The sequence below is a fragment of the Heloderma suspectum genome, chromosome 5 (assembly GCF_057233095.1).
Source record: "Heloderma suspectum isolate Gila_16-S chromosome 5, 16-S_ref, whole genome shotgun sequence".
Classification (NCBI taxonomy): Eukaryota; Metazoa; Chordata; class Lepidosauria; order Squamata; family Helodermatidae; genus Heloderma; species Heloderma suspectum.
In genome coordinates, this window is record NC_139462.1 from 203,065,222 (window position 1) to 203,092,749 (window position 27,528).

The 27,528-nt window shown below is 45.4% G+C and overlaps 1 protein-coding gene across 2 annotated transcripts in view; it reads right to left on the reverse strand.

The window, feature by feature from the left end:
* Positions 1–744: 744 nt before the first annotated feature.
* The window catches only part of PRTFDC1 (phosphoribosyl transferase domain containing 1), a 70,031-nt gene continuing 43,247 nt past the window's right edge, over positions 745–27,528 (reverse strand). The window contains exons 5-9 of one of the 2 annotated variants that reach the window (XM_084859064.1): positions 12,516–12,533; positions 11,420–11,502; positions 8,918–8,964; positions 5,985–6,061; positions 745–4,594 (exon numbers count right to left, since the gene is read on the reverse strand). In XM_084859064.1, coding sequence (XP_084715190.1) covers positions 4,547–4,594; positions 5,985–6,061; positions 8,918–8,964; positions 11,420–11,502; positions 12,516–12,533 — 273 coding nt within the window. In that variant the 3' untranslated portion in view covers positions 745–4,546. Of the gene's footprint in view, positions 4,595–4,712; positions 4,867–5,984; positions 6,062–8,917; positions 8,965–11,419; positions 11,503–12,515; positions 12,534–27,528 lie in introns of those variants that run through there. The other variant, XM_084859063.1, reaches the window with a different exon arrangement.

Consider the following 27,528-nt stretch of genomic DNA (forward strand, 5'->3'; position numbering starts at 1 on the left):
CTGCAGGTATCAATGTAGCTCTTAGAACATAATAAGGTACAGTTCTTCATTGCCAATTCATCCACTGGGATTTCTGGGTGGGAACTGTTTTCTTCTTTTGAAAAAAAAAAAACCTGCAGGAAAATCTTTCCTCCCACCCAATAAAAATGCATATGCATGAACATGGGGTAGGAAGCATAATTAATTATGCTATGGTAGTAATCCTGCAATTACTCTAATTTATTCATGTTTTTACAAAAGGACAAGCCTCAGCATGAGTATACAGGAAATGCTTCAGTTGAAGAAGGTGAAGGTGTCCCCAACCAGTCGTGTCTGACTCTAGGGTGCGGTGCTCATCCCCATTTCTAAGCCGAAGAGCCAGCGCTGTCCGAAGACGCTTCCGTGGTCATGTGGCCGGCATGACTGAACACCGAGGTGCACGGAGCGCTGTTACCTTTCCCGCCGAGGCGGTGCCTATTTATCTACTTGCAATTTCTTGCTTTCGAACTGCTAGGTTGGCAGGAGCTGGGACTGAAGACGGGAGCTCACTCCGTCACGCGGCACTCGGGTCTCGAACTGCTGACCTGCCGACCTTCCAGTCTGCAGTTCAGCGTCTTAACCACTAAGCCACCGCGGTCCCCATGCTTCAGTTAGCCTACAGGAAATGTTTACATTGTTTTCCCCAGAAAGCACTCGTTTAAAGGCTTCGATGGGATGTGCAAATATATGCTGAAGGGGTGGGGGGTGGGGAATCAGAAGCATTTTGTAGTACAGCAAAGGGCTCTCACTGTTTATTGGTGTAAAGGGAACTGCAGTCTAACAACAATAGGCCACATGCTGTTCAGAACAAAGCCGCTTGCATTAGATTTTTAATATTATCATTTTTACATTGGCTTCCTTCAGGAAGTTATTGAGAGCAGTTTGTATATAGCACATAACAACTTCATTCAAATAAGTGCAACAGGTAAATTAGAAAAATATATTTTGCACATGGTGGCAACGAAAACGGGAAGCTTCCCAAGTCTGTAATGTTCAAGACGCTTTCAATGCTATTGGGTTTTGCTGTAAAATATTTCCTATCTTCAGAACAAAGTATATATTCCTATACTGCACTCTACTGTACTATTCTATACTGTACCATTCCTCTTTCATATTCATTGATAGGTTAATTGCTTCTGTTAAAAAAATTAAGAAAAACATTTGAGAAAGAAATGCCATCCAAGCAAACTTTTGTGCATGATTTGTTCTACTTATGGAAACATGCATTCTTAAGAGGGTTGTGGGGAGGTTGGGTCAACTCTATGACTTTCCTATGTTGTGCACAAATGAAAGGATGCTGTTTGGGAACCAAAGCTTAGCTGCTATTGTTTTGCTCCAATTAAAATTCAATGTATTAAACACAGTTGACTACCTCCATGCATTCATGACACACCATCATCTTTCCTTGAAAGATCAACTCAAAAGTGCTTTGCAAAAATTCATTAAGATTCAATGTTATTATATTGGAGTTCCATATGGTTTTCGATGAACGAATGATAATGGCTTGTCAGAAATACACCAACATGCACATTCGCTGGAGGCCCACCAATTCTGGGCATTCAAAATTCACGCAGTTTGGCTTCCCTGTGGTCTGGGATTAGATCTTAATTATAACCAGCTACCCTTCTATTTCATGGATTCCCTATGCTAAAGGAAATTATAGGAGGAGTCACGATTGCTTATGTAAAAAGATCAAATACCTTAAAGCATGTTTACTCCCGAGCAAGTCCCACCATACTAAAGGAGGTTTATTCTCGAGCAAACTGGGCTTAAAACGGCACCCCTAGAATATTGAGCAACATATGGAAAAAGACCATTTGCAACAAATGAGCCTAAAGGAAAAATGAGTGATTTACCATAGGGCAAAGTAGAATGCATTTTAATGCCTAAATAGCTTGAAACATTTTTACAAAGGAACTCTGTAACTCAAGCGTAGGCAACATGGGACCTTCAGGTGGTATCTTATTATTTTAAGTACTGACATTTCCAACATAAAACTGAATGTGACCTTTTGGGTCATGAGCAAAGCCAGGCAATAGGGTTTGCATCACCAAGAGGCAGGGATGAAGTGCTGTCCCTTATCTGTGATGTATTCCTGCCATTCAAATGCGGCTTTAATATTTATGACTGGACGTGGAGTGCTCTGTGTCACTCTAATCTTTTTCTTAGCTCTGTGCCTTCCACCAGTAGTCTCCAGGAGCCTGGAAGAGCCAAGGGGCTTCTTCACACGGAGCTTTTATCCTTCGATTGAGATTGCTCACTCATGGAAGTTTGCGGGCCCTGTAGATGACGCGGTGAACCTCCACGGTGTCTCCTGCACTAAATGACCTTTATTCCATTGTCAAAATGATCAGAGATAATGAGCTATTAAATTACTGCGCTTGTGTTCCACTTGAGTTCCCTCCATGAAAAAGGAAAAGCCATGAGAAGAGGAGCTAGATCAGTGAAACCTATGGAAGACTCCCGGGGGGCGGAGAGAGAGCATGTGTAAAGGGAGCCCATTGGGATCCTGCATTTAAACCGGAAGCGGAAAGCCCCATTCTAAATGCAGGATTTTAGGTTGGTGTAGAGATGCTCAAGCCGTCTTGGCTATGCAGGCCAGAGAAAAGGCTCAGTTAGGCCAGATGGTGGCTACGGGCTACACATTAACCACTCCTGGTGTATTTCCTAGTTCAGGGTCCTGGTTTGAATGTCGGTATCAGCCTCTGTATATCTTACTCTCAGAGGTCAGGAGCGTGTCTCCCGCTTTCTCTTGGGCTCTATGCTTCTTTAATACTGTAGTGATTCTAAATGAACAAGCAGTAACATTTAATAGGAGTCGTAGCCTCAGACTGTAGCACGGGCCTCCCTAAAGCAGCACAGGCACTTGCTATGCTGAGGTGTAAGGAGAGGGACACAAAGAACAGGGCCGGTGTGGAGGAATGGTTAGATTAGCGGTGCAGAACCTCAGGCCCAGGGGTCCCAATCCGGCCCTCCAGGGTTCCCCCGACCACCAATTGCTTGGTGGTTTCCTGGGTCTTGTGCAGTTTTGTCCCCATTCTAGAAGGTCAAAATGCCCCTCCCAAGGCTTTGTTACTGGCAGTATGGGCTTTAAGCTAAAATACGCTGGTTTCTTGGCCCTGCCCCCTTTGCTGTTGGGTCCGCCCACCACAGGAATGCAGCCCCCGAGAGCTTCTCTGAAATGGGATTCGTCCCTTGGGCTGAAAAAACGCTTTGATGTTCCTGGCTTAGAGTGTCGGGCTAGGATTGGGGAAGTCCAGCATCAAAACCCAGGGGAGCCATGAAGCTCTCACCGGGTGGGGTGGGTATAGTGGATAGAGTACTGAATGAGAAAGTCTTGGGTACAGTTCCTTTCCCAGCAACAACGCTCACTGGACGAGTGAGCTTGGGCTTCTCACTACTGGTCAGCTTGACCTACCTCATAGGGTTATTGTGAGGACAAATGGGATTGGGGGAGAACCATTTACACTGAGCCCCTTGCTCCTCTGGTAGCATTACGTTTTGAGTTGTCAAGTGATGAGGAACTAAGTGATGTGCACATATGTGGGGAACCAGTACCTCATTGACATAACTGACATCTATTTGACATTAGTTGAATGTAACAATCCATTTCAAGAATCCAGTTAGCAGCGAAACAAATCCTCACTGAGAAAAAATCCTGAAAGCACGAGGAAGAAATCTAAGCACCCCTTCTGGAGAGAGATGGGCAGCCTACTGCTCTCCTTGACTGACTCACTGAGAGCACATTGTGCAGTTCTGCACACCATTGGAAGCCTCCTGAGAGCCAGTGTGGTGTAGTGGTTAGAGTGGTGGACTAGGACCTGGGAGATCAGGGTTGAAGTCCCCACTCAGCCACAAAGCTCACTGGGTGCACTGGGCCAGTCACTCTTTATCAGCCTAACCCACTTTGTGGGGTTGTTGTGTGGATAAATGGTGGTGGGGAGAAATGTGTATGCTGAGCTTCTTGGAGACAGGCAGGTAAAAGCTCAATTAAAAGGAAAGGCTCAAATGAAGGCAAAGAACTATTATCTGAGAGCCAGAGGCAACACAATGCACCACAAGGCCCACGGCAGCCCCACAAAGCCATAAATCGTTGTGAAATGGTTTTGTGACCAGTGTAGCTGTATTATTATTATTTATTACATTTCTAGACCACCCCATAGCTGAAGCTCTCTGGGTGGTTTGCAAAGCTGTACTCGCTATTTGTTCACAAAGGTGTTTGTTATATATGGACCAAGGGATAAAAACTAGCTTCAGCTCACCTACTCTTTCTATATTTTGAACATAGATATCATCATAAGAAATATTAGGACTCCCTGTCTTTGTCGTGTCCTGGTGACCCCTAGAAAACCTCAAGGAGATTAGGAAGGCCAACAACGACAATGTCTGAGGAGCTCTTCTTGGATGTGGGAGGTGGGGATACCACTTATTAGTCCAGGATGAATGAGATGGATGTCCGCGGAATTGTTCTTCAGGAGATGCTTCAACAGGGCTGTCAGTCTTCCAGTTCAGGCTAACCGATTGCTTTTTAGACTCTGTATTTGGCTTTGCCGTGGTTATTGATAACACATATGTGCTGAAACAACCAAACAAAAAAATTATTATCACAGTTTTTGAAGTCTAGGTTTTGTGAGAAATGACTTGGAATCAGAGACCAAACCAATTAAAGACCCAGTGTGGTATAGTGGTTAGATTGTTGGACTGGAACTTGGGAGATCTGGGTTGTAGTGCCCACTCGACCACGAAGCTCACTGGGTGACTTTGGACTAGTCATTGACTCTCAGCCTCACGGGGTTGTTGTGAGGATATAATAGGGAGGAGGAGGATCATGTAAGCCACCTTGGATTCCTTGCAAGAGGAAAAAAAGTGGGATATAAATGTAAGAAAGAAAGAAATAAAATTAATAAAAGGCAGATGATAATTTTAATGCAACTACATTAGACACTACATCCACAATGGGCTTGTTGGCTGAATGGCATTTTCTTTCAGCTGACAGAATTCTGCAGTTTGAGACGCTGGGAAAATGTGAAATACAGGGATGCAGGAAGCTGACTTACACCGAGTTTGATCACTGGGCCCTCTGGCTCGATAGTGTCTACACTGGTTGGCAGCAGCTCTCCAGGGTTTCAAACAGGGGTCCTTCCCAGTCCTCCCTGGAGAAGCTCGGGAGTGAACTGGGAACCGTTCACATATAAAGCATGTGCTCTACCACTGAGCTACAGCCCCGTTGCTTCCCTTCTGTTGATATCCTGCCGCAGAAGCACCACCTTCTGGAAAGGTGGGAGGTGGAGGAGTCACCAAACAGGTTAGCTAAGAGCAAATGGGTGGCGTGGGCTAGCTCAAGCAGCTGTACCACAGCCTTCACACACACACACACACACACACACCCCTCTCATACGCAGCTTCTTTGTGTTCGTTTTATTTTGATTTGCTGATGGGGAGGGATGGTGACTCAGCCAAGCCTACCCATTGCATCTACGGCTGCTGCCACATTTGAACTCTGGCCGCCCAACCATGGCCATTTGGTATCACAGCCTTCGCCAACCTGGGCCCCTCCAGAGGCAATGGACTACAACCCCCATAATCCTCAGCAGTGTGTCTGGATAGGGATTAGAAAGCACTCTGCACAGCAAAGCCACTATAGAAATTATTATTACTACTGCAAACAGAAAGCAGAAACCAAATCTACATTGGCTGGGTTTGCAAGCCACGTCTGTTATTTTTGATGTTTAGAATGTAGAATGTTTGTACTGTAGAATCATAGAATCATAAAATAGTAGGGTTGGAAGGGGCCTACAAGGCCATCGAGTCCAACCCCTGCTGTATTGTATTGTATTGTATTGTATTGCTTTAGGTCATTTAAGTCATACAACACTCTGTCGTCCTTTGGGGGATGAAGGTGTGGTTTATAAAGCCACAGGTTATAAAAGGGTTTCTTCAGGGCCCAAATGGTGGGAGTCACTTACGTTTAGATCTCTGAAGTACTCATTGTAGTCTAAGGCATAGCCCACCACAAATAAATCTGGAATTTCAAATCCATAATCTGGAAGAGAAGAACACACACACACGAAGAAAGGAGGTATTGTCACAAATACAAACAGCGGCGCTTTCTTCTTGTAACCGTTCAGTGACCTGCCCGGCTTGCCAGCTATGCCTAGTTTGGGGGTCTGTGATGGGAACAGTTCATTACAGTTGATGCTGAGTGGTCTGGATGTGCCCAATTAGGTCATATAATGGCCCAGAAATCTGTCCGAAAGGAATCCTGTCGGCCTTTTGACATGTTGAGGAAGAAGGCAATATAGACTTTGCTAACTCAGCCCTTATCCAAACACAGACTTGTCCTTGTTGGAGTTAACTCTCTGTAACAGGGATGTGGAACCTCAGGCCCTGGGGGCCGTATCTGGCCCTCTTGGGGTCCAGCCTGGCCCACAGGGGTTCCCAAGAAGGCCACCCCCCCTTCCACTGGCCACCCCCCTTTCCTCCAAACACTGACTGTTTGGTGGTTTTCTGGGTTTTGTGCAGCTAAGCCCCCCATTTTTTAGCTGCACAAACCCCCATTTTAAAAGGTTGAAATGCCTCTCCTAAGGCTTTGTTGTTGTTGTTGTTGTTCAGTCGTTTCTGACTCTTGGTGACCCCATGGACCATAGCACGTCAGGCCTTCCTGTCCTGCGCTCTCTCCCGGAGCGTGCTCAAGTTCATATTCATTGCATCGGTGATGCTATCTAGCCATCTCATCCTCTGCCGTCCCCTTCTCCTTTTACCTTCAGTCTTTCCCAGCATCAGGGTCTTTTCCAGGGAGTTTTCTCTTCGCATTAGGTGGCCAAAATATTTGAGCTTCAGCTTCAGTATCTGTCCTTCCAATGAGCCCTCAGGGTTGATTTCCTTTAGGATGGACTGATCTGACCTCCTTGCAGTCCAGGGGACTCGTAAGAGTCTTCTCCAAGGCTTAGTTACCAGCAGTAAGAGTTTAAGTTGGCTATTGCTGGGAGCTGCCCCTTTTCAGTGTGCAACTCCTTTGCTGAAGGAACCGCACTGGCTGCCTATTTGCTACTGGGCCAGGTTTAAGGTATTAGCAGTAGTGTACAAGCCCTAAAGAACTTGGGACCAGGATACCCGAGAGAGCGCCTTCTTCTTTACCAACCTGCCCAGTCACTGAGGTCATCAGGGGGCATGTTCCTGGTGGTTCCACATGGACCCATGGCCCTGCTGGAGTCCACCAGGAAAACAGCCTTCAATGTGGTGGCTCCCTTCCTGTGGAACTCCCTTCCTTTGGAGGTTAGGCAGACGCCAATGTTGTGTTCCTTCTGGTGCCTCCTGAAGACATCGTTATTTCGAGAGGCCTTCCTTGCGTGAACAGCTGCAGTTTATTAAATTCAACCTTACTGGAATTTTTCTTTTAAAAAATGTTTTAACTGTTTTAACCTGGTGTTTTATTGTTTTACCTTTGTTGTTCACCGCTCCAAAATCTTCCAATGTGGAGCAGTGTATAAATATTGTAAATAAATAAATAAATAAATAAAAAATATGCTGGTATTTTTGGCCCCACCCCTTTTACCTTTGCCCCTGCCCCTTTTGCCACACCTGTCAGGGTGGACACTGAGCCCATAGAACCTCAGAGCAGTTCTGATTCTGAGGAGGAACAGCCGTCCGTGGGAGAGGAGCGCGCTCATCCCTCCCAGGCCCTGCAGCTGGCAGAGATTCCTCCTGCTGGCATTCCAGACATAGATAGCGGTCCTGGGAATGAAAGAGCGTGGGAGGAGGGCTGGCTGGATGCTCTACACAGACACAAAGAGCGACGAGCTATGGAGGGCGCGGAAAGGAGGAGTAGTGCCCGTTTGGCGCGCAAGCAACAGTCGCATCCAGAGGACCCAAGGGAAAAGGGGCGGGACTCTCCCTAGCCCATAAGTTCAGGGTCTGCAAGTGATTCTCATTCAAACGGGGACCAACTGTTTCCAACCTGGGGCATAGGTTACGCTGCTGTTCTTAGCTTAGTCGCTGGTGGTAGAGTTATTAAGTTGTAAAAGGAATAAAGCCTTGAAAAAAAATCCTTTGTCTGTGTCTGGAGTTGGCTACTGGAGTAGACTGAAAGAGGCTGGCTAGGGCCCCCTGACACCACCCACCACTGGGAAGCGGCCCCTGAAAGCTATATAATGGCTTTTCCCAACAGCTTTTAGCACCAATCCATGGAGGTGCTATATTGCACCACAGATCTGCAGTTGGCTCCAGCTAAGATACAGCTGGAGATAATGTTAATCTTTGAAGCCACAGCATGCCGCATCACGGCCAACCACCACCGAGCAAAATCCTAAGAGCATTTTTCTAGCTAATGCTGAACAACATCATTTAAAGTACATCTATAGTAAAAACTGATTTGAAGCCAGTTTAACTCCAGACAGTCCTGGGAACTGTATATTTGTGAGTTTTCTTTTGTTATACCTCCCTTGCCCACACACTGATGGTTGTATCCCATGTTAGTCTAATGTAGGTCCCATTCATTTCAATGGATCTACTCTAAGTAGTACTAACACTGGCTACAACCAAGAGCAACAATTCTTCCCAGTCTACATCTACGAGATCAAGGTTGAGATCTTTGACAGTGAAAGCTCCGAAACTGGGTTAAAATGTGTAGTGTCCACATTTCTTAATTAGTCTCAAATATGTCACTTATGCGTACTGCTAATGCACTAAGGATAGCCAAAGGGGGAGGGTTTTTTTTAAGATGAGTGCTCTGACCAAGGTGACGCCTTCACTGTGTAAATACCATTCTGAGCATCACTTTTGAACAACACCCCGGCAGCTGGACTTGTTACATCTTGCCTATTTAGTGAAAGCAGGACAATGGAACATTTTAGTTACTTCACAATCGGGAAATGCAGAAAATCCATGCGAGAGCACTTACAGTCAGGTCTGTACCCATCAGGCTGAGATGTTCTTTTCAGCAACAAACTATAATTAAATAAAGAACAAAATGTTTTTATCGTTAAAAAAGAGCAAGCGAATGCTGGATTTGTTCAAATAACTCATAATCTTGGCTTGGTTAAATGCATTCTTTTTTTCCTCTCCCATTGCTTCAAGGCCTGTGACCCACCTAACTGAACCGCAGCCTGGCAGCTATATATTTCAGCCTGCCAGGTGCTCAGGCACATAGGAAACTGCCTTTTACTGGGTCAGACTACTGTCTAATCCAGGATAGTCTACTCCATGTGTTGGACTTCAGCTCCCAGAAGCCCCTGCCAGCAGGGCCAACGGTCAGGAATGCTGGGAGTAGAAGTCCAAAACATCTGGAGATTTACTTTCTACTCTGACCAGGAGCAGCTTTCCAGGGCCTAAGGCAGCCTTCCCCAAACTGGTGCCCTCCAGATGGTTTTTGAATTACAATTCTCATCATCCCTGACCATTGTCCATGCTGGCTACGCTGATGGGACTTGAAGTCCCAAACATCTGAGGGGTGCCAGGGTGCTTCCAGATGAGGCTGTTATCATGCCATCACCCTGCCGCATTCACGGAATTTTAGGGGAGGTCCAGTTGTCATCTTCTTCCACACATAACACTCCTGTTTCCCCCACCCCTTCTTCCATCTTTTTTCTTACTGCAGAAAATCTGTTAAGGGAAAAAATACAGAACAACTGCAAATGCCTTCTAATGGGTAGTGCTAGGAGACCTGTCCGGAAGCAGCCCTCATTGGGAAAGGCTAGTCTAAGGCAAAGGAAGATCTCCCCCATCACCTGGTCCTTTTAACTAGAGATGCCAGGGTTTGCACCTGGGGCCTTCTGCATGCAAAGTACGTGCTCTGCCACTGAGCTGTGGTTCTTGTTTGAGAACCAACCCCCTTTCCCCTTATATTTTCAGGCAGGTAGCAAAAATAGGAGATTGATTGAGGCCCTAGACAAGGGACGAGGAACCTCTGGCCTGAGGCGTGCAATGTGCAGGCACGAGAGCTCTTGCAAAGAAGTGAGGTGCAGTTCGCAGGCACAAGAGCTGTTGCACAGAACAGAGGTGTGCAGTTTGCAGGCATGAGAGCTGTGGCGCTGGAGCTCACTCCTGAGTAGACTTGCTTAGAAGTGAACTGTGTTTTGTATGCCTGCTGGAAAAACGTCCAAATTGTTAATAATCTGGCCCTGCCCACTTTGCTTTCTCTGCCCTTGGCCTCGCCCTGTGCCCTTAGCCCTGCTCATTGCTGGCATGCAGTCTCCCGAGACACTTCCCAAATTGGAATTTGGCCACTGGGCTGAAAAAGATTCCACACGCCTGCTCTTGACACTAGAATCCAGTGGGCCACTATACATAATAGGTTATGTGACACTTTTGAAGAGCGGTCTGTATAGCAGTCTTCCCCAGCCTGGTGCCCTCCCATCAGCCCCAGCAAGTATGGGCAATGGTCAGGAATGCTGGGAGTTGCAGTCGAAAACATCTGGAGAGCACTGGGTTGGTGGAAGATGCTCTACAGGGAACTACATGTCAGCTGCACACTTTATTTCTTTTTTTAAAAAACCTTTATAAACCACACCTTCATCCCCAAAAGGACTTCAGAGCATTGTATGACCTAAATGACCTAAAACAATACAATACAATATAATATAATACAATAAAAACAATCTAAAATCTAAACATCAAAAATAACAGAGGCATAAAACTCTTTCAACCAGCTAAAAAGATACATCCTATGTCCACTTGCCTTGGAGTAAGCCCCACTGAAAAAAGTCTGACTTATGTCTGAGTAAACATGGTTAGGATTGGGCTGCACTGCACATCCACCTTTTCACTCTAACCGAGCTTGCCCTTCTATTTTCTCCATTGACAATGGAATATAATTTCATTGAGAACAGGCGTGCAGAAGTCCAGGAGCCAAATCCAGCCTGCCCGAGGTCTCGATCCAGTCCTCCAAGACTGGAGGACTTGTGAACATTTCCCCAAATGGCCAGCATCTCTTCTCTCGGCCATGCCCACTTTCCCCCATCCATCGATTGTTTGGTGGTTTCCTGTGCAGTTTTTCCCCATTTTAAAAAATTGAAATGCCTGTCCTAAGGCTTAGTTACTGGCCATAAGAGCTTTCAGCTACAATATGCTGGCATTTTGGTCCCGCCCCTTTATCTTTGGCCCTGATCACACTAGAATGCAGCCCCCAAGAGCTTTTCTAAAATGGAATGCAGCCTTCAGGCTGGAAAAAACTTCTGCACCCCTGGATTAGGCAAGAAGTGTATGATGGTGCCTTGTGCTGAGCCAGAGCACTAGTCCACCCAGCCTACTCTTGAGTGCCAGTGGCCCTCCAAGGACACAGAACTTTCCCAGCCCTCCCTCTAGAGTTCCTTTTAACTGGAGACTGGTGGGGCCAGGGACTTGCTGCATACAAAAGACGTGTACAACCACTGAACTGTGATCCCTTCCCAAATGCTACCCTTACCTGGCCACCTTAACCATTCTGGGCTGGCATTTCTCAATACTGTCGAGCAGAGCTCTCATTGTCCGTCCAGTTCCAATGATATCCTTTGCAAAGCATAAAGGGAAATGACCGGGAAAGAAGTTAGCAAAGAAATGAAACATTCCTCCTCAACCCTTTGACCTCCAGGATCAGGATCTGGAAATGTCATTCCGCCAGCAGAAGGTACTACAGGCGGAACAGGATTTCTGCATCTTTTCCTTCCCTCTGCAACTCCCCATGTACCCTTCCCAATCTGCTTCTGTGGGCTGCGGGACCTTCTAGAAATTTGGAGGGCATGCGGGGGGAAGAGAGGATGCATACGTCCCATTCTTCCAGCAACATCCTTCCGCCAGCAGAATGATGATTCTAGTTTGAAGCCCAGAAGTTCAGGATTGCAACTCCCAGCATTTAAAACTCCCACCATCCCTGACTATTGGCTATGCTGGCTGTACTGATGGGAGTTGTAGTCTAAAATGTCTGGGGGACATCAGGTTTTGAAGGGCTGTTCTACAACATTAGCACCATTCTGTTATTCTATTTTTTTTTGGGGGGGGGAACTGACTTCTTCGCTTCCTTTTTCATTGTCAGTAAAAAGAAAAAGAAAAAAAAAACTGTTGCAGCTACCAGAGGCCAGAAAAGTTTTGTTCTTTTTAAAACAAGAACAAGTGCTTCCCTCACTTAGAATTAACTCAAGTAATCCCCCCAGCCCCGGTAAGCATCAAGGTTTGCCTGCTAATCATTAAATGGCTTAAAAATGCACTAGAGAGCCTTTTGCTGAGTTTATAAGGTTCAGGCCTGTAGCCAACCTAAAAGTTTTGCGGGGGCCGCCAAAAAAGTAGTGGGGGGGGCCCCAAATTCATCTGACTTGCAGGCCTTATAAAGACAAAATTGTAAACTGTTTTTTCATTATTTGTTTGTAAAAAGAAGGGGGGGAAGAAAAAATGTAGGGGGATCCAGGCTAAAAGCCCGAAATGATTCTATGTGTATCTGCTCCTACGTATCTAAAGTAGTACAAGACATCCATGTGAACTGGCCCTTGGACTGCAACATTTTAGCATGCGCAAAAATATTAACTTACCTCCACAATTAACACGTTCTGAAACAAAATTTTAAGAAAGGGGGATGGGGAGAGAAAGAAATTAAATTAGACAGAATGTAATGGACCGGCAGTAAACCATTAGCAGAATGTGAATCAAGTTCTCTCAGTCGTCTCCACTATCCCAGTAGGCTGCAGGATGGGGAGCAAAAGGGAGGTCTGGTTATGGGTTGCTGCGAGTAACATCCTGACTGAGGCAGGCAGCCAACTACTAGGGAAAAGGACAGCCAGATGGACAGCATGAAGGTTCTTGCTTCTGCCCTATTATCTGCAGGCCAGGGCCAGCTTTTTCTTCACTGCAGCGGGAAGTGACATATTCTCCTACAACAAGGGGGTGGGGAACATGTGGTCCAAGGTCCACATGCTGCCCCCAAATTGCCACTGCAGTTGTTGTGGTGGCAAAAAGCTGCACTTCCCCCTTAAAACAAGGCAGATAGGGAGTGCACACCTTGTTTTCATGCAAAATTGCGCTCCCCTGGGACCTCTAGGAGTGCAATTTTGAATCAAAGGTTTGTGCTCCTCATGCACCTTGTTTTAAAGGGAAAATGGAGCCTTTTTCTTGCTGCTGAAATTTGGCATCAGTAATTTCGGCAAGTGTGTGCATCTGCATGTGTGTGTGTACGGCGCCCGGACCCTCTGAAGTTGCCCGCCCAGCCACCCTACAGGAACGGAGGAGAGGGAAGGAATGTCAAGGGCTCCTTGGAGGCCTCTCTCAGTCTAATCCAGTAGCCAAGTCCAGACACAGACAAAGGGATTCTTTTCAAAGCTTTATTCCTCTTTTACAACTTAACAACTCTACTGTTAGCAACTAGATATGAGCAGAAGAGTACCTATGCCCTACGTTGGAACAGTTGGTCCCCGTTTGAAAGGGAATTACTAGCAGACCCCTGAACTTTAGGGCTAGGGAGAGTCCCTCCCCTTTTCCCTTGGATCCTCTGGGCGCAGCCGTTGTTTGCGCGCCAACCGGGCACTACGCCTCCTTTCCGTGCCCTCCATTTGGCGCCACTCTCTGCGTCAGCGTCGCGCGTCCATCAAGTCTGCTTCCCACGCTCTGTCACTCCCAGGACTGCTATCTAAGCTAGGAATGCTGGTGGGAGGAATTTCCGTCAGCTGTTGGCCCTGGGAAAGAGGAGTGCGCTCCTCTCCCAGGAGCGACTGCTCTTCCTCAGAATCAGAACTACTCTGGGATTCTATGGGCTCAGTGTCCACCCTGACATCGAAATGGAAGCATTTTCACAGAATCATAGGGCTGGAAGGGGCCTGTGAGACCATCGAGTCCAGCCCCCAATGAAGGAACGTTCATTGCCAGCGGTAGAGCATATGGTTTGTGTGCACAAGCTCCCAGGTTCGACCCCTGGCATCTCCAGTTAAAAGGATGTCAGATAGCAGGGGTGGGAAAATTCCTCTGCCTGATACCTTGGAAAACTATTACCTGTTGGAGAAGATGGTACAGGGCTGAATGGACCAATAGTCTGACTCAGCATAAGGCAGTCTGAACACTCGGTTGTTATTGCTAGGCTGTGGGCAGTGGAGGCAGGTGGTTCCGATGTCAGCGGGGTGGTGAATCCCCTCCGGGCTTCAGTCAGAACTCTAAAGGATCGATCCAAGGTGTGATATTGGAGCCATTAGCCTCCACTGGCTGTGGATAAATTCCACTGGCTATGTTCATATTATCATATCTCAACTTGATAAGGTGAGATATGAATGGATCTTATGGCAGCCCTGAATGCAACTGCGGCTTCCTATTTGTCTAAACTGGAAAACTAGGGTTAGTGTGAAGTTGGTTTAAGATCCTGGCTGGTTCTAAAGGGGCTGGAGCAACTCCCCTATGAGGAAAGGTTACAACGCCTGGGACTGTTTAGCTTAGAAGAGAGGCGAGACATGATAGGGTGTACAAAATTATGCATGGTGTGGAGAAAGTGGATTGGGAGACATTTTGCTCCCTCTCTCATACTACTAGAACTCCAATGATTGGTGGGAGATTCAGGACAGATAAAAGGACTTCTTCACACAACACACAAACAACGGAATTTGCTACCACAACATGTAAGCGTGGACAACAAGTTGGATGGCATTAAAAGGGGATCAGACAAATTAATGGAGGATGAGGCTATTGATGGCTACCAGTCACGATGGCTACGTGGTACCTCCAGTACCAGGGGCAGGATGCCTCTATATATCAGTTGCTGGGTACATGAGTGAGAGGGTGCTGTTGCACTCATGTCCTGCTTGTGAGCTTCCCAGAAGCAGCTGGTTGACCACTGTGTGACTAGTATGCTGGAGGAGATAGACCCTTGGTCTGTTCCAGCATGGGTCTTACGTTCTTACAAAGCTGGCAATCATAGTCCCAGTCCAGACAAGCTGTGGGAAGCTATGGTTCACTGAAACCGTCCACACTGCATTTGGGCATGGCACAAATGGAGGAGGGAAGTGGCTTTGAGTGCTTATTAAGCTGGGGTATGATTGTCTGAATCAGGCCATTCCCTTCCAAACCTGTATGCACACTAATGGAGAGACCTACAAGGTGAAAACTGTCCTGTAATGAGCTGAGAACACTCAAGTCATGAGGCAATATCTCTACATATGATATTAGCATATGGGAGCGGGTTGGCTAATAAAATATTTTAGAAGAGGCTTAACATGCTTTATGAGTGGCAGCAGTATGTTCTGCAAACTTGGCTTTCTGCTTTCCAGGAGGCCAATAATATCTTTTCACTTCAGGCTTCTTTTGACTGGGAAGCAACTGTCAGCCAAGGACAGGCTTGTGTGCAACTGACAACAATTCTCACTTCTGAAGTGTTTAACTAGAGCTCGATTTCTAAGCAGGTTTTCTTAGCAGAACAGCAATAAATTTAATATGGTGTGTCAATGCTGTGAAGTTATGCAGTCAATAACAGCTTGATTCTCCTGTCTCAACTGGTTTTACAACAGGTCACTTTTGGTTTTGGTGAAAGGATCATACCCAGGTCCTCCCCTCAACTCCACCAATAGTTGGGACTACTTAGGCTTCCTTGCACTGGGAAGCTCAGCACTCCAGAAATCCTTGCAAAAGGAAGCTGTTGTTGGTCAGGCTTGTAAACAGTTCATTAGTAGAGTACAAGAAGACAATCCAATCCAGATATAAGCCAAAACTCTGGTTTTTCATTTCAAGAACAAGCAGGCACAAAGGGGGACATTTAAAGCTTCTGGTCAGGGACTGTAGCCAACGACAGTTTCCTGTTACATCTGAAACAAGCCAGGGTATCAAACCAGGATCAAACCATGTTTAATATCCTGGTTTGTTAACTAACAATGGTTGGTACAAATCACTTTCCCATATTCAGCTGCAAGGGGAAGCTGCAGTTTGTAGAAACCATGACTGGAAACTTTATTTATTACACATATACCCTGCCTCTCCATAAAATTGCCCAAGGCAGCTAACAACAATAACATCTACAACAGAAAATAACCAATCCACTTAACATAATAAGCAATAGTTCAATAAAACTGTGTAAAAATCAGATAAAAGTTTTTAAAAAGGAGCAGCCAGTTAAATAAAAAACATAATTAAATTAAAAATACAGATTAAAACAGAGCAGCAGAGAAGACCAGATCAGTTCAGTTGGCAAAATGCATGTTTAAATAGAAAGGTTTTTGCTTGCTGGAAGAAGGCCACCAATAAAGAAGCTAAATGAGCTTCTCGAAGGGTATTCCAAAAACTGGGTGGAGCCACTGAGAAGGCCCTTTCTCAAATTCAAGTTCCTACCACACCCATGTCAGATGGTAGTGGGACAGAAAGGAGATCTCAACGCTCAGGCAGGCTCATATGAGAGAAGGTAGTTCTCCAGGTGACCTGGTCCCAAGCTGTTTAGGGCTTTATAAATCCTAACAGTATTTTGAATTGTGTCTGGAAATGAATCAGAAGCCAGTGGAAGTGGAGCTGTTGTAACCACATGCTCCCTGTTAACTGGCCCCAGTAAACTGCCTAGCTGCAACATTCTGAACCAGCTGAAGTTTCCAAGCAGTCTTCAAAGGCAGCCCCACATATACTGCAGTTATCCAAATGAACTGTAACCATGTTTCACCATGGCCAGATCTGACACCTCTAGGAACGGACAGTCGGTACATCAGCCTCAGCTCAGCAAAAGCACTCTTGGCCACAGCTGAAACCTTGGCACCCAAGTCTGGGAGTGGGTCAAGGAGCACCCCCAAACTATGAACCTGAGTTTTCAAGGAGACTGCCACCCCATACAAAAACAGGTTGAATCACCATTTCCAGGTCTGCCTTTCTACTGACCAAGAGTATCTCTGTCTTGTCTGGATTAATTTTCAGTTTGTTCACCTTCATCCAGTCTATTGCCAAAACCAGACATTGATTCACAACATCAACAGCTTTCTTGGAAGGAGCGAGACAGTTGGTGTCATCCGCATACTGAAGACACTGAATTCCAAAACCCCAGACAAACTCTCCCAGTGGTTTCATGTAGATGTTAAATAGCACGTGAGACATCATAGTCCAGTCTTCCCCAACCTGGTGCTCTCCAGTTGTTTTGAACTACAACTCCCATCTTTCATGACCATTTGCCATGCTAGCCTAGGTTGATGGGAGTTGTAGCCCATAACATCTAGAGGGCGCTGGGTTGGGAAAGGTTGCCATAGGCTGATGGCCAAAGTTTCCTTTCCTTGAGCATGAAGGACGGGGGAGTGGGGAAGTATGCAAGACTGACAAACAATAATTTGTCGTTATGTCTGAATCAAGTCTCTCTTTTCTTCCACAGCCTGCTCCCTTTAATGGGTACCTACCTGATACCAATTAACCTGATTTCTGGCCCCATTCTAACTACTTTGCTCTCCTGGCCTCTTCCCTAGATGCAGCACTTGAGACCAAATTTCGCAAACCTGTCCGTTACATTAATAACTAATAACAAGATCAGCCTCCCCAACATGGCACTCTCCAGGTGTATTGGACTGCAACTCCCATAATCCTCAGCCAGCTATGGAATTCACTTGTAGGCACAATTCACAGCATACAACCATGTTCCACTGAGATGATCAAGATGATCATCTCAGCGGAACATCATTGTATGCTGTGAATTGTGCCTACAAGCAAATTCCACCATTTTGAATTTGAATTTATTCACAGGGGTGTTACTCTGCTACAGTTTCATGAAGGGAGCCAACTTGCAGTGGATTTGTACCTATAAGTGGAGCTGGACGCCACTTTTTTTCTCCCTAAGCATCCTGTGCCTTCAATATTTGCACGATCCACAGAAATTCAACAGGCAAGTCCCTTTTTGGCCATGATGTCTCTACCCTGGAAAAAGATGCAGTTGTTGAATTTCTATCTGCCATATAACTGTTAAAGGAATAGGAGATGTGCAGAGTAAGAAGTGGGAACCTGACCTGGAAGAGATCTGATAAAAAGGCTATAATGTCTAGGCAGGGAGAAAGCAACATGAGTCTGTATTCCTCTCTGCAAGGTTTACAGATGCTAGATGGAGTGGAATCAACTTCGTCACAATACTGATCAAGAAAATTGGTCTGAAGCAGTTCTAATTTCCATCCGCTAAACCATGGACAAGAAGTGGACAGTTCAGGCCCAAGTGTTGCATAGAGGAAATGCTATGCTTTTAATAAAAGAATGCAGAGTCACATCACAGTGGTCCATGGAAAATATTTACAATTTACAACCATGGGACAGGAAAGCACTGATGCTGTCAATCCCCGAAGATCATAAACACATGTGGTGACAATGCAACACTAGTACTAGTACAAGGCTAGTACTAGTACTAGTACTAGCCTTGGTAGATGATATGAGGAGGGCTCTGGATAGGGGTGAATGCTCCTTCCTTGTTCTCCTCGACCTCTCAGCGGCTTTCGATACCGTTGACCACGGTATCCTCCTGGACCACCTGGAGGGGTTGGGCATTGGAGACACTGCATTACGATGGTTCCGGTCCTTCCTCTCCAGCAGGTACCAGAGGGTAGCACTGGGAGAGGAGGTTTCAGACCCGTGGCCACTTACTTGTGGGGTGCCACAGGGTTCCATCCTCTCCCCGATGCTATTTAACATCTATGTGAAGCCGCTGGGGGCTATCATCAGGAGGTTTGGGGTGCAGTGTCATCAATATGCGGATGACACGCAGCTCTACCTCTCGTTTAAATCTTCACTAAGGTTGGCCATAGAATCCCTGTCCAAATGTCTGGAGACGGTGAGTGGCTGGATGGGGAGGAATAGGCTGAAGCTGAACCCTGACAAGACCGAGGTACTTTTGGTGGGAGACAAGAGGAGGCTGGGGGATGTTGACCTGGTGTTGAATGCGGTACGGCTACCCTTGAAAGACCAGGTCTGCAGCCTGGGGGTCATTTTGGACTCCCAGCTGTCCATGGAGGCTCAGGTGTCAGCTGTGAGCCGGACAGCGCTGTATCAACTCCATCTGATACGGCGGCTGCGCCCCTTCCTTCCCGACCATCTGCTCCCATCGGTAGTACATGCCCTGGTCTCCTCTCGTTTAGACTACTGTAATGCGCTCTACGTGGGGTTACCCTTGAAGACGGTTCGGAAACTGCAGCTTGTACAGAACGCGGCGGCTCGCCTGATTAAAGGCAGCCGCCGGCGAGATCACATCACTCCAGTGCTGAAGGAGTTGCACTGGTTACCAGTTGTTTTCCGGGCCAAATTCAAGGTGTTGGTTTTGACCTTTAAAACCCGGCCCAGCCTATCTTAAGGAGCGCCTCCAGCAGCACCAGACAGGCCGCTTAACAAGATCAGCCTCGGATGGCCTTCTCTCTGTCCCATCAGCCAGGACAGCTAGACTGGTGGGGACGAGGGAGAGGGCCTTTTCTGTGGTGGCCCCCACTCTGTGGAACTCCCTCCCTAGGGAACTCCGTCATGCCCCCTCTTTAATGAGCTTCCATCATGCATTAAAAACGTGGCTGTTCAGGCAGGCATTTGGGATGGGTTAGGGTATTTTAGAAAATGTTTTTATTGTAGAATTTTATTGTTTTAAACTGTTTTTATTGTATGTTGTACATCGTCCAGAGTGGCTGGGTGACCAGCCAGATGGGCGATTAATAAATTTAATAATAAATAAATAAATAAATAAATTTTTTTGGAAATGGTTACTGAGGTACTAGAGCAATATTTAAATTGCAACTTCAACCTAATCCTTTGTTTGTTTACTTTAATTACATTTAAAAAATATCACCAAAAACTTTTCATGTCAGTTAAGAGGAGCAACTCTGGGGAAATGAACATAGACAAAAGAAAAAGGATTTTCGTATAAAATTTGGGATATAAATTAACTGCATACCAAAACTGATGTCAAAATAATAATGTTTGGGAACTATGGAATTGGCTGATTAACTATATAACTCATCCTTAGTTAATATAAATGAGCCTATTTGATTTAGTTTACAATCATGTTTTTATAGTTTCTTGGCTCGCACTCTATATTTTATTTTTGGTGTTGATGTTTAAGCAATGTATTTGGTAAGCAACAACAATAATCCATTCAACCCACAAACATTCAGATAATCCAAATATTCATTTTTAGTTATATTGGCAAACATTTGTGTTGGGAGGATTTTTTTTTTAAATTACAGACACCAGATGTACATCACCTCACCTCCTCATTCACAGCTCATCTTACCCCTGTGGTTCTACTAATAAACTAACGTGAGTCAGTAGATGAATCAACAGAGTGGAATGATACAACCAAATACAAGAAACCATACCGGATATGGTTAGTTATATAAATTAGCAGATTTCACTAGATGACTTCTTAATAAACAGGAAAGTTTAAATTTAAGGTTAAGTGTTAGGAAAAAACCTCTAAAAGTAGGAGTAGTTCAGCAATGAAACTAAGGGTGAGTATGCATTTCAACCTTTTAGAATGGGGGCGGTGAGTGTGTGTAGAAATGCACAAAAGCTGTGAAACCACCAAATGACTGGTGGTCAGGGGAAAGGGATGCATTATTTATACTTTTCTCATTTTATACACACTGTATTTTCAAAAGAATCTGGCTGTAAGGTGTGTGTGTGTGCGTGTGTGTGTTTAACAACAACTCCAAGAGATTTGCTAATAAATACCTTAATTTCAACCTTCCAATATAGAGATAAATGGTTATAAGGAGGAAATGCGACTTGGCTGTGATAGCAATACCATCATCTAAACTGAAAACTAACTGAGGGATCACAGATGCAGGGTAATGATAACTAATTAAATATTGAACTTCCAGAATTGTTCTGATCAGCAACCACAGGATTGCTGTTAGGTCTGGAATAGCTCAACTCTTCCTTTATTGCTCTGGAAAAGGAAATTAAATTCACATGGGTTACATTTGCAGGCATTATTAGAGAAGGCAGCACAACCTCTGCCTAAGGTACATTCCAAGATAGGAGCTTTTTCAGCTGTTTCCTGAACGGGTCAAGTGCATTTTGGTTTTGTTCTGTCTATTGGGATCTCCCATAGACAAGCACCTTCATCGAAAGCCCACTTTTTTAATACCTTTTAAAAGGTACTGTGGCCTTCCAGAATACTGTGGCCTTCCAGATGTCATTCAACTCCCACTCCCATCAGCCCCAGCTAGCACAGGCAATGGCCAGTTTCAATGACTACTGAAACTTGTAGTCCAGTAACATCTGGAGGGCCAGCCGGTCCTCCACCACTGAATCACAGTATTTCAAGATGAGTGCAGACATCTTGGGACTGAAGTGAAAGGAAAACTCTCTGGATAGCTGGGTTAGAGGTTATGATGACCTTATGACCAGCTGAAAGATCCATTCATCTGACATTCTGTTTCCAACAGCGATCATCCAAATACCTCTGAGACCTCGGAAGTAAAACATGGTGACGAAAGCCATTCTTTTTTGTGTTGTTTACCCTCAACATCTGGAATTCTGCTTCTGAACATGAGGCTCTATTTATTATTGTTTTACTTGGTAATAGGTTGGACCCTATTACAGTCATATTTAGAGCAGGACCACTAAAATAAATGGTGGTCGTGATTAAGTAAGTCATGATTAACTTGATTTCCATTTATTTCAATGGGTCTACCCTAACTATGACTAAGTCTGGATCTAAGCCATTATTTTTAATGGGCTAGATCCAGATTAAAATAGCTGGACTTGGGTCCCATTGAAATATATGGAGTAAATTAGTCATAACTCCCATCAATTTCAATGGAAACTAAATCCAATTAACTTAGTTTGGATCCAACCCAATATCTTTAATTGCTTCTTTTATCACCAATGTGAACCACTCTGAGATCCAATATTGTTGCAGAGAGCTATACAGATATTCTAAATCAATCAATCAAATGAGTTATCAATGAGCTAGTGGCTATCATGCCACACTTTTTGGCACTGAATTCCACTAACTTGGGTTGTGTGAAGTACTTCCTTTCAAGTGTCCTGAACGTACTGCCAAATAGTTTCATGGATGAGTCCCAGCATGGGCTGCATTCACATGTCACTTTATGTCTGGAATCTGGGCTTAATGAATCACAATGTGAAGAAGATGCCTGTTCGCTCCTGCTTTGTGCTTCCCTTCATGTGAACAGGTAAACACACCAGGAGAGTGTTCATCTGATGAAGTGGACAGTGTCCACTTTATATGCCAGAATAAATTTGTTAGTCTTTAAGGTGCCATGACACTCTTAGTTGTTTGTGCTGCAACAGACTAATGCGGCTTCCCCTCTGCCAACCAAGAAGGGATAGCTTCATATTACATCTGAACATGGGATGATAATGAAGTGCGCCCAAACAAGCCAGGATTTGTAAGACAACTAAAAACCCTGACTGATATAAACATAAAGGCAAACGACTTACAGTGCAATCTTATACCCATTTATCTGAGAGTAAGCCCCACTGAACAATGGGACTTACTTCTGAGTAGACATGTATAGGATTGCACAGCAAGGCTGCACTCCAACCCACCCTGACTGGAGAGTTGAACACAATGGCACTTACTTCTGAGTAAACATGCAAAGGATTGCATTTGCATGAACAAGGGCTTGCTAAAATGGTGGGTGCTACTACTTCAGTAGCATGTAGTCCAGAGATAGACAACCTGGTGCCCTCCAGGTGTTTTGGACTACACCTCCCATAAGCCCCAGCCTATTTGACCAATGCCCCCAGTGGCCTACCCCTGATGCAGTAAATATGAACCAAGTGTTGCTTCCTGTGTGCTACTATCTTAGCTAAAGCAGAGTTTAGCAGAGAAGGGAAAAAGCAACAGTAGGTTTACCTCCTAATTCAAGAACATATGTCTACGCAGTCTGGATTTGTAAGAATTAAAGGGGGCAGTGAATCATTGGATTCGGAACAGCCTGCTCCATTGTGACAGCTCCAGTAAGATCAGTCACCTTCATGCTGCTAATGAAGAACGGAAAGCAGATGTTCCATGATGAAGGCGCTGATGTGGGTGCTGCTGGCAACACTCAAACTGATCCTCCTCCCTTTCCTAACCGTATCTTTTGGGTTTGCTCCAGAAGATGTTGAGTCATCTCCTCATCAGCTGCAGAAAACATTAACACAGCTAATTATATCGGCTGATGCTAGGGCAAGTAGTTCTCATCTGCATGACAGCAACAGAGTTCGTCCAGGAAAGCTGAATGTGGAAAAGAGAATCCCAACAGGACATTTCTAAGGGAAACAGAGAGCTGAAGCTGCCCTCTCCTGGGCAACTCTACAGACAAGCATGGGAGTCTGAGCCCCTCAAATGGCGCTCTTCCTGGCTTAGATTGGACACACTCCTACCCAAATAAGAGGCACCTTTGTAGGCACTCACTTCAGAATAGAGGTGGTCTCTGTGGGTTCGAGGATTTTGAGGTTCATGCCTCCTGAGTTGCAGTCCTTTGAATGCCTGGTTTCATATCTTCTTTAGGTTTAGTTGTGAGAACGCCAAGAACTACCCGGTCAGGAGACGGATAGGTGCGGGGGTGGAGAGGGAGAAGCTAGATTCCAGGGGAGCCTGAGTCACTGGCTGGTCTTTGGGGAGACTGATCTATATAAAGTATGGTTGCAAACCCGGCCAACAAGGAAAGGGAGGTCCAGCTAAAGGGTTGGAGAGAGCGACTTCTCCCTTACCAGCTTGCCCAGTCACTGAGATCATGAGATGAGGCACTCCTGGACCAGCAGTCCCTTTGGAGTCCACTCAGAATAGAGCCTTCAGCGTACTGGCTCCCTCTCTGTAGAGTTCAGGCAGGCACCAACATTGTTTCATTTTTATTTAAACAAGCCTTCCCTGACTAATCAGCCACAGTACTATTGGCATAATTTGATTTGAAATATTTTAGCTCTGTATTTTGTTTTTTCTTTCTTTCTTTCTTTTTCTTTCTTTTTCTTTCTTTCTCTTTCTCTTTCTTTCTTTCTTTTTCTTTCTTCCTTCCTTCCTTCCTTCCTTCCTTGTTATTGTTCACCACCTGCAAATCTCACTAGATACAGAGTGATATATAAATCTTGTAAATAAAATAAATAAAATAAAATAAAATAAGGATGGGGTGGGGAACCTTTTTCTTACAAAGGGCAGTTGACTGATGGGAAAAGTCAACCAGGGTCCACAGCCAAGGGTGGATGAAGCCAGAGCCCAAAGTGGGCAGAGTTTGTAGCACTGAAGGATTGTATAATGTTCTTTCTGTGTTCCACCCCATCTGTCTCCCTCTCTCTGTGCCACCCCCATCTCTGAGGGCCTCAGAAAATTGGGGCAGCATGAAATTAGGCCGGAAGGCGTATATAGGCCAAAAGCTGCCTGCAGTCCCCCGGGCACAGGTTCCCCATCTCAGCTCTAAGGGGACATCAGACACAATTTCTCTGCTTCTATGGGAGAAATTAGGCAGGAGGGGCTGCAATAACATTTATATCTTATAGTAACACTTATATATGTGACGTGAGCAGCAGATTTCAACTATTGTGCTTAGCACGTTGTACACAATTATGCACAGTGTGGAGAAAGTAGATAGGGAGACATTTTTCTCCCTCTCTCATAATACTAGAACCCAATGGGGTCATCCCATGAAGCTGATTGGTGGGAGATTCAGGATAGATAACAGGAAGTACTTCTTCACACAGTGCATAGTCAAACTATGGAATTCACTACCACAAGATGTAGTGATGGCCACCACTTTGGATGGCTTTAAAAGGATATTAGACACATTCCCGGAGAAGAAGTCTATCAATGACTACTAGTTCTGATTTATTTATTTATTTATTTAATTTCTATACCGCCCAATAGCTGAAGCTCTCTGGGCGGTTCACAAAAATTAAAACCAAACAGCACACAATAAAACAGCTGATGGCTATATGCTATGTCCAGTATCAGGGGCAGGATGCCTCTGTATACCAGTTGCTGGGAATCATGGGTGGGAGGTGTCAGGGTGGAAACTGAGCCCAGAGAGCCCCAGAGCAATTCTGATTCTGAGGAGGATCAGCAATCGGTGGGAGTGGAGCCAGCTCATCCCTCACAGGCTCAGCACCTGGCAGAGATTCCTCCTGCCAGCATTCCAGAGAGAGTTAGCAACCCGGGTAGTGAGGGAGTGTGGGAGGGGGGCTTCTTAGACACTCAATGCAGACGCAAAGAGCGACGAGTGATGGAGGGCACGGAAAGGAGGCGTAGCGCCTGTTTGGCGCGCAAGCAACGGCTGCCTCCCATGGAACCAAGGGAAAGAGGGAGGATCTCTCCCTAGCCCATAAGTTCTGGGTCTTCAAGTGACTCTCTTTCAAATGGGGATCAACTGCCTGCCTGAAGCGTAGTCCACGCTGCTGTTTCTTTGCTTTAGCCGCTGGTGATTAGCATCTGAAAGAGTCATTAAGCTGTAATGGGATTAAAGCTTTGAAAAGAATTCCCTTTCATCTGTGTCTTGAGTTGGCTATTGGAATCTACTGAGAGTGGCCGCCAACGCCAAGGCATTCCTGGCAGGAGGGTGCTGTTGCACTCATGTCCTGCTTGTGAGTTTTCTGTGGGCAGCTGATTGGCCACTGTGTGAACAGAATGCTGGATTACATGGACCCTTGGTCTGATCCAGCATCGCTCTTCTTATGTTCTCAGTTTGCCAAAAGCAGCCGCAATGGGGCCTAAGCCAAAAAAGAGCACCTTGAGGGGAAGACAAAGGTGTTGGGGAGGCAATTTTTGGTGGACAAAAAAGAGCATAGGAGGAAAGGGTTAAATCTCCCTCTCCTATGCCTGGTGGCCCCAATCCATACTGTCCCTCCCAGTCCTGCAAAAGCTTTTGAAGAAGAAAGAATGTGCTGTGTGTGGAGCATGGTAGTTGAAACATGCTACTACTATAATGTGTAATTTGACCCTCTGCTTGGAGAGATAGTGGCAGAAGAGGGAGCTGCTCTTGTCCACTTCCCCAAGCGTCATATACCACTGCGGTCTGCATGCAGCCAGCTGGCCCACTGGAGATAGTCCACACATCCCTTTCTCTGCACTCTAGAAATGTCCTGTTAAAATCTTGTTAACATAAGAGCAGCAGAAAGCTTTACTAACTGTTGATGACATGTTGAGCCAATAAAAGCCTAGTTTCTGGTCCCTTTAAAGACCAGCAGGGTATTTCTCATGAAGCAAAACTCCAAAATTAGCCTATCAAGCACAAAACGGCGATATTGGCAGTTAACATTTAGCTTCATGCCACTTTCGGTTTCCTAATATATCTCAAAAGGTGGCATTAAGCCGCTTTTATAAAACAAAATCTTAAAAAAAAGGTTTTCTGAAAAATATAAAGTTTATCTGATCCTGTCGGCTGGGATTATTCAAGTTATCTGTAAGCAAGGATGAAAATAAACACGTACTGTTTGTGAACGAGGTTCTGTCTGTGAAGGATTTTAAAAGGTTGCTCTACACTTAACACTGAGGATACTTATAATAAAATTGGTCCATTTACATAACCTTTGTGAGGAGGACACACACAATGTCAGTTAGAAAAGATGGACAAAGTAATGGAGGACTGGAGAGAAACCATTAACTTAGGGTGTAATCCAGCTATGCTGGCTGGGGAATGCTGGGAGTTGTAGGACTTTTTTCTCTCTAAACATGCATTGGACTGCATCCTTATCCTTGCAAAGAAATTGGGCTGGCTGGCTATGGGGATTGAGCAGAGCTGGGGAACCACTTTCAGTTTCTCCATTTTGGAGAAGCTGTTGGGGGCCGCATTCCAGTGGTGGGCAGAGCCAAAGGCAAAAGGGGTGGGGCCAAAATATATTATATACCAGCATATTGTAGATTAAAGCTCCTCCTGCCAGTAACTCAGCCTTAGGCAAGGCATTTCAACCTTTTAGAATGGGTGTGGGGACTGCACAAAACCTGGAAAACCACCAAGTGACTGGTGGTTGTGGAAAGGGGGCATGGCTGCCTGGGGAACCCCGGAAGGGTGGATTAGGACCCCAGGAAGGCTGGATTTGGCATCTGGCTGAGCTTCCCCACCCCTGGCATAGATGAAGCAGTTTATTTCCAGTCTGTGTCACTTTCGTACGTGTTCTTTCCCGAGGTTGTTCTGTCCCGTTTCTGCTTCTATTTGTGATTTTTAAAATACTTGTACTAAAATTTGCATTAGGATATGTAACTTATAGTGTCACGAGGCAGTCTGATGGTTGCCTTTAATGTTTTCCAGTCTTTTCTATTTTCTACTTAGTAACACCTGCTCCAGGTGGCTAGCAAGACCAGTTGCTGCCACAACCACCGCATCCATATTCAAACTGGAGCCCACTGGGGCAGCCATCTTTTACCACATTCAATATTCCTTGGAGGGACAGCATGTTATCCTGTCCAGTTGCTCCCAAGGGCATCTGAGGTCCCAGTTTGAACATACGTGTGGAGGCTGTGGAGGCAGCTGAGCTTTTCAGCTGCTTGAAGCAGCTAATACCTGTCATTAAATGACTGGAAATTTTTAAGGGCACCCCTTGGGCCACCTCATCACACTGTAAGCAGGGGGGTCCCTAACCTCTGTGGGCACATTCGGCATTTTGAAAAAGTACACTGGGCACCACCACAAATTGGATGATTAATTAACTAAA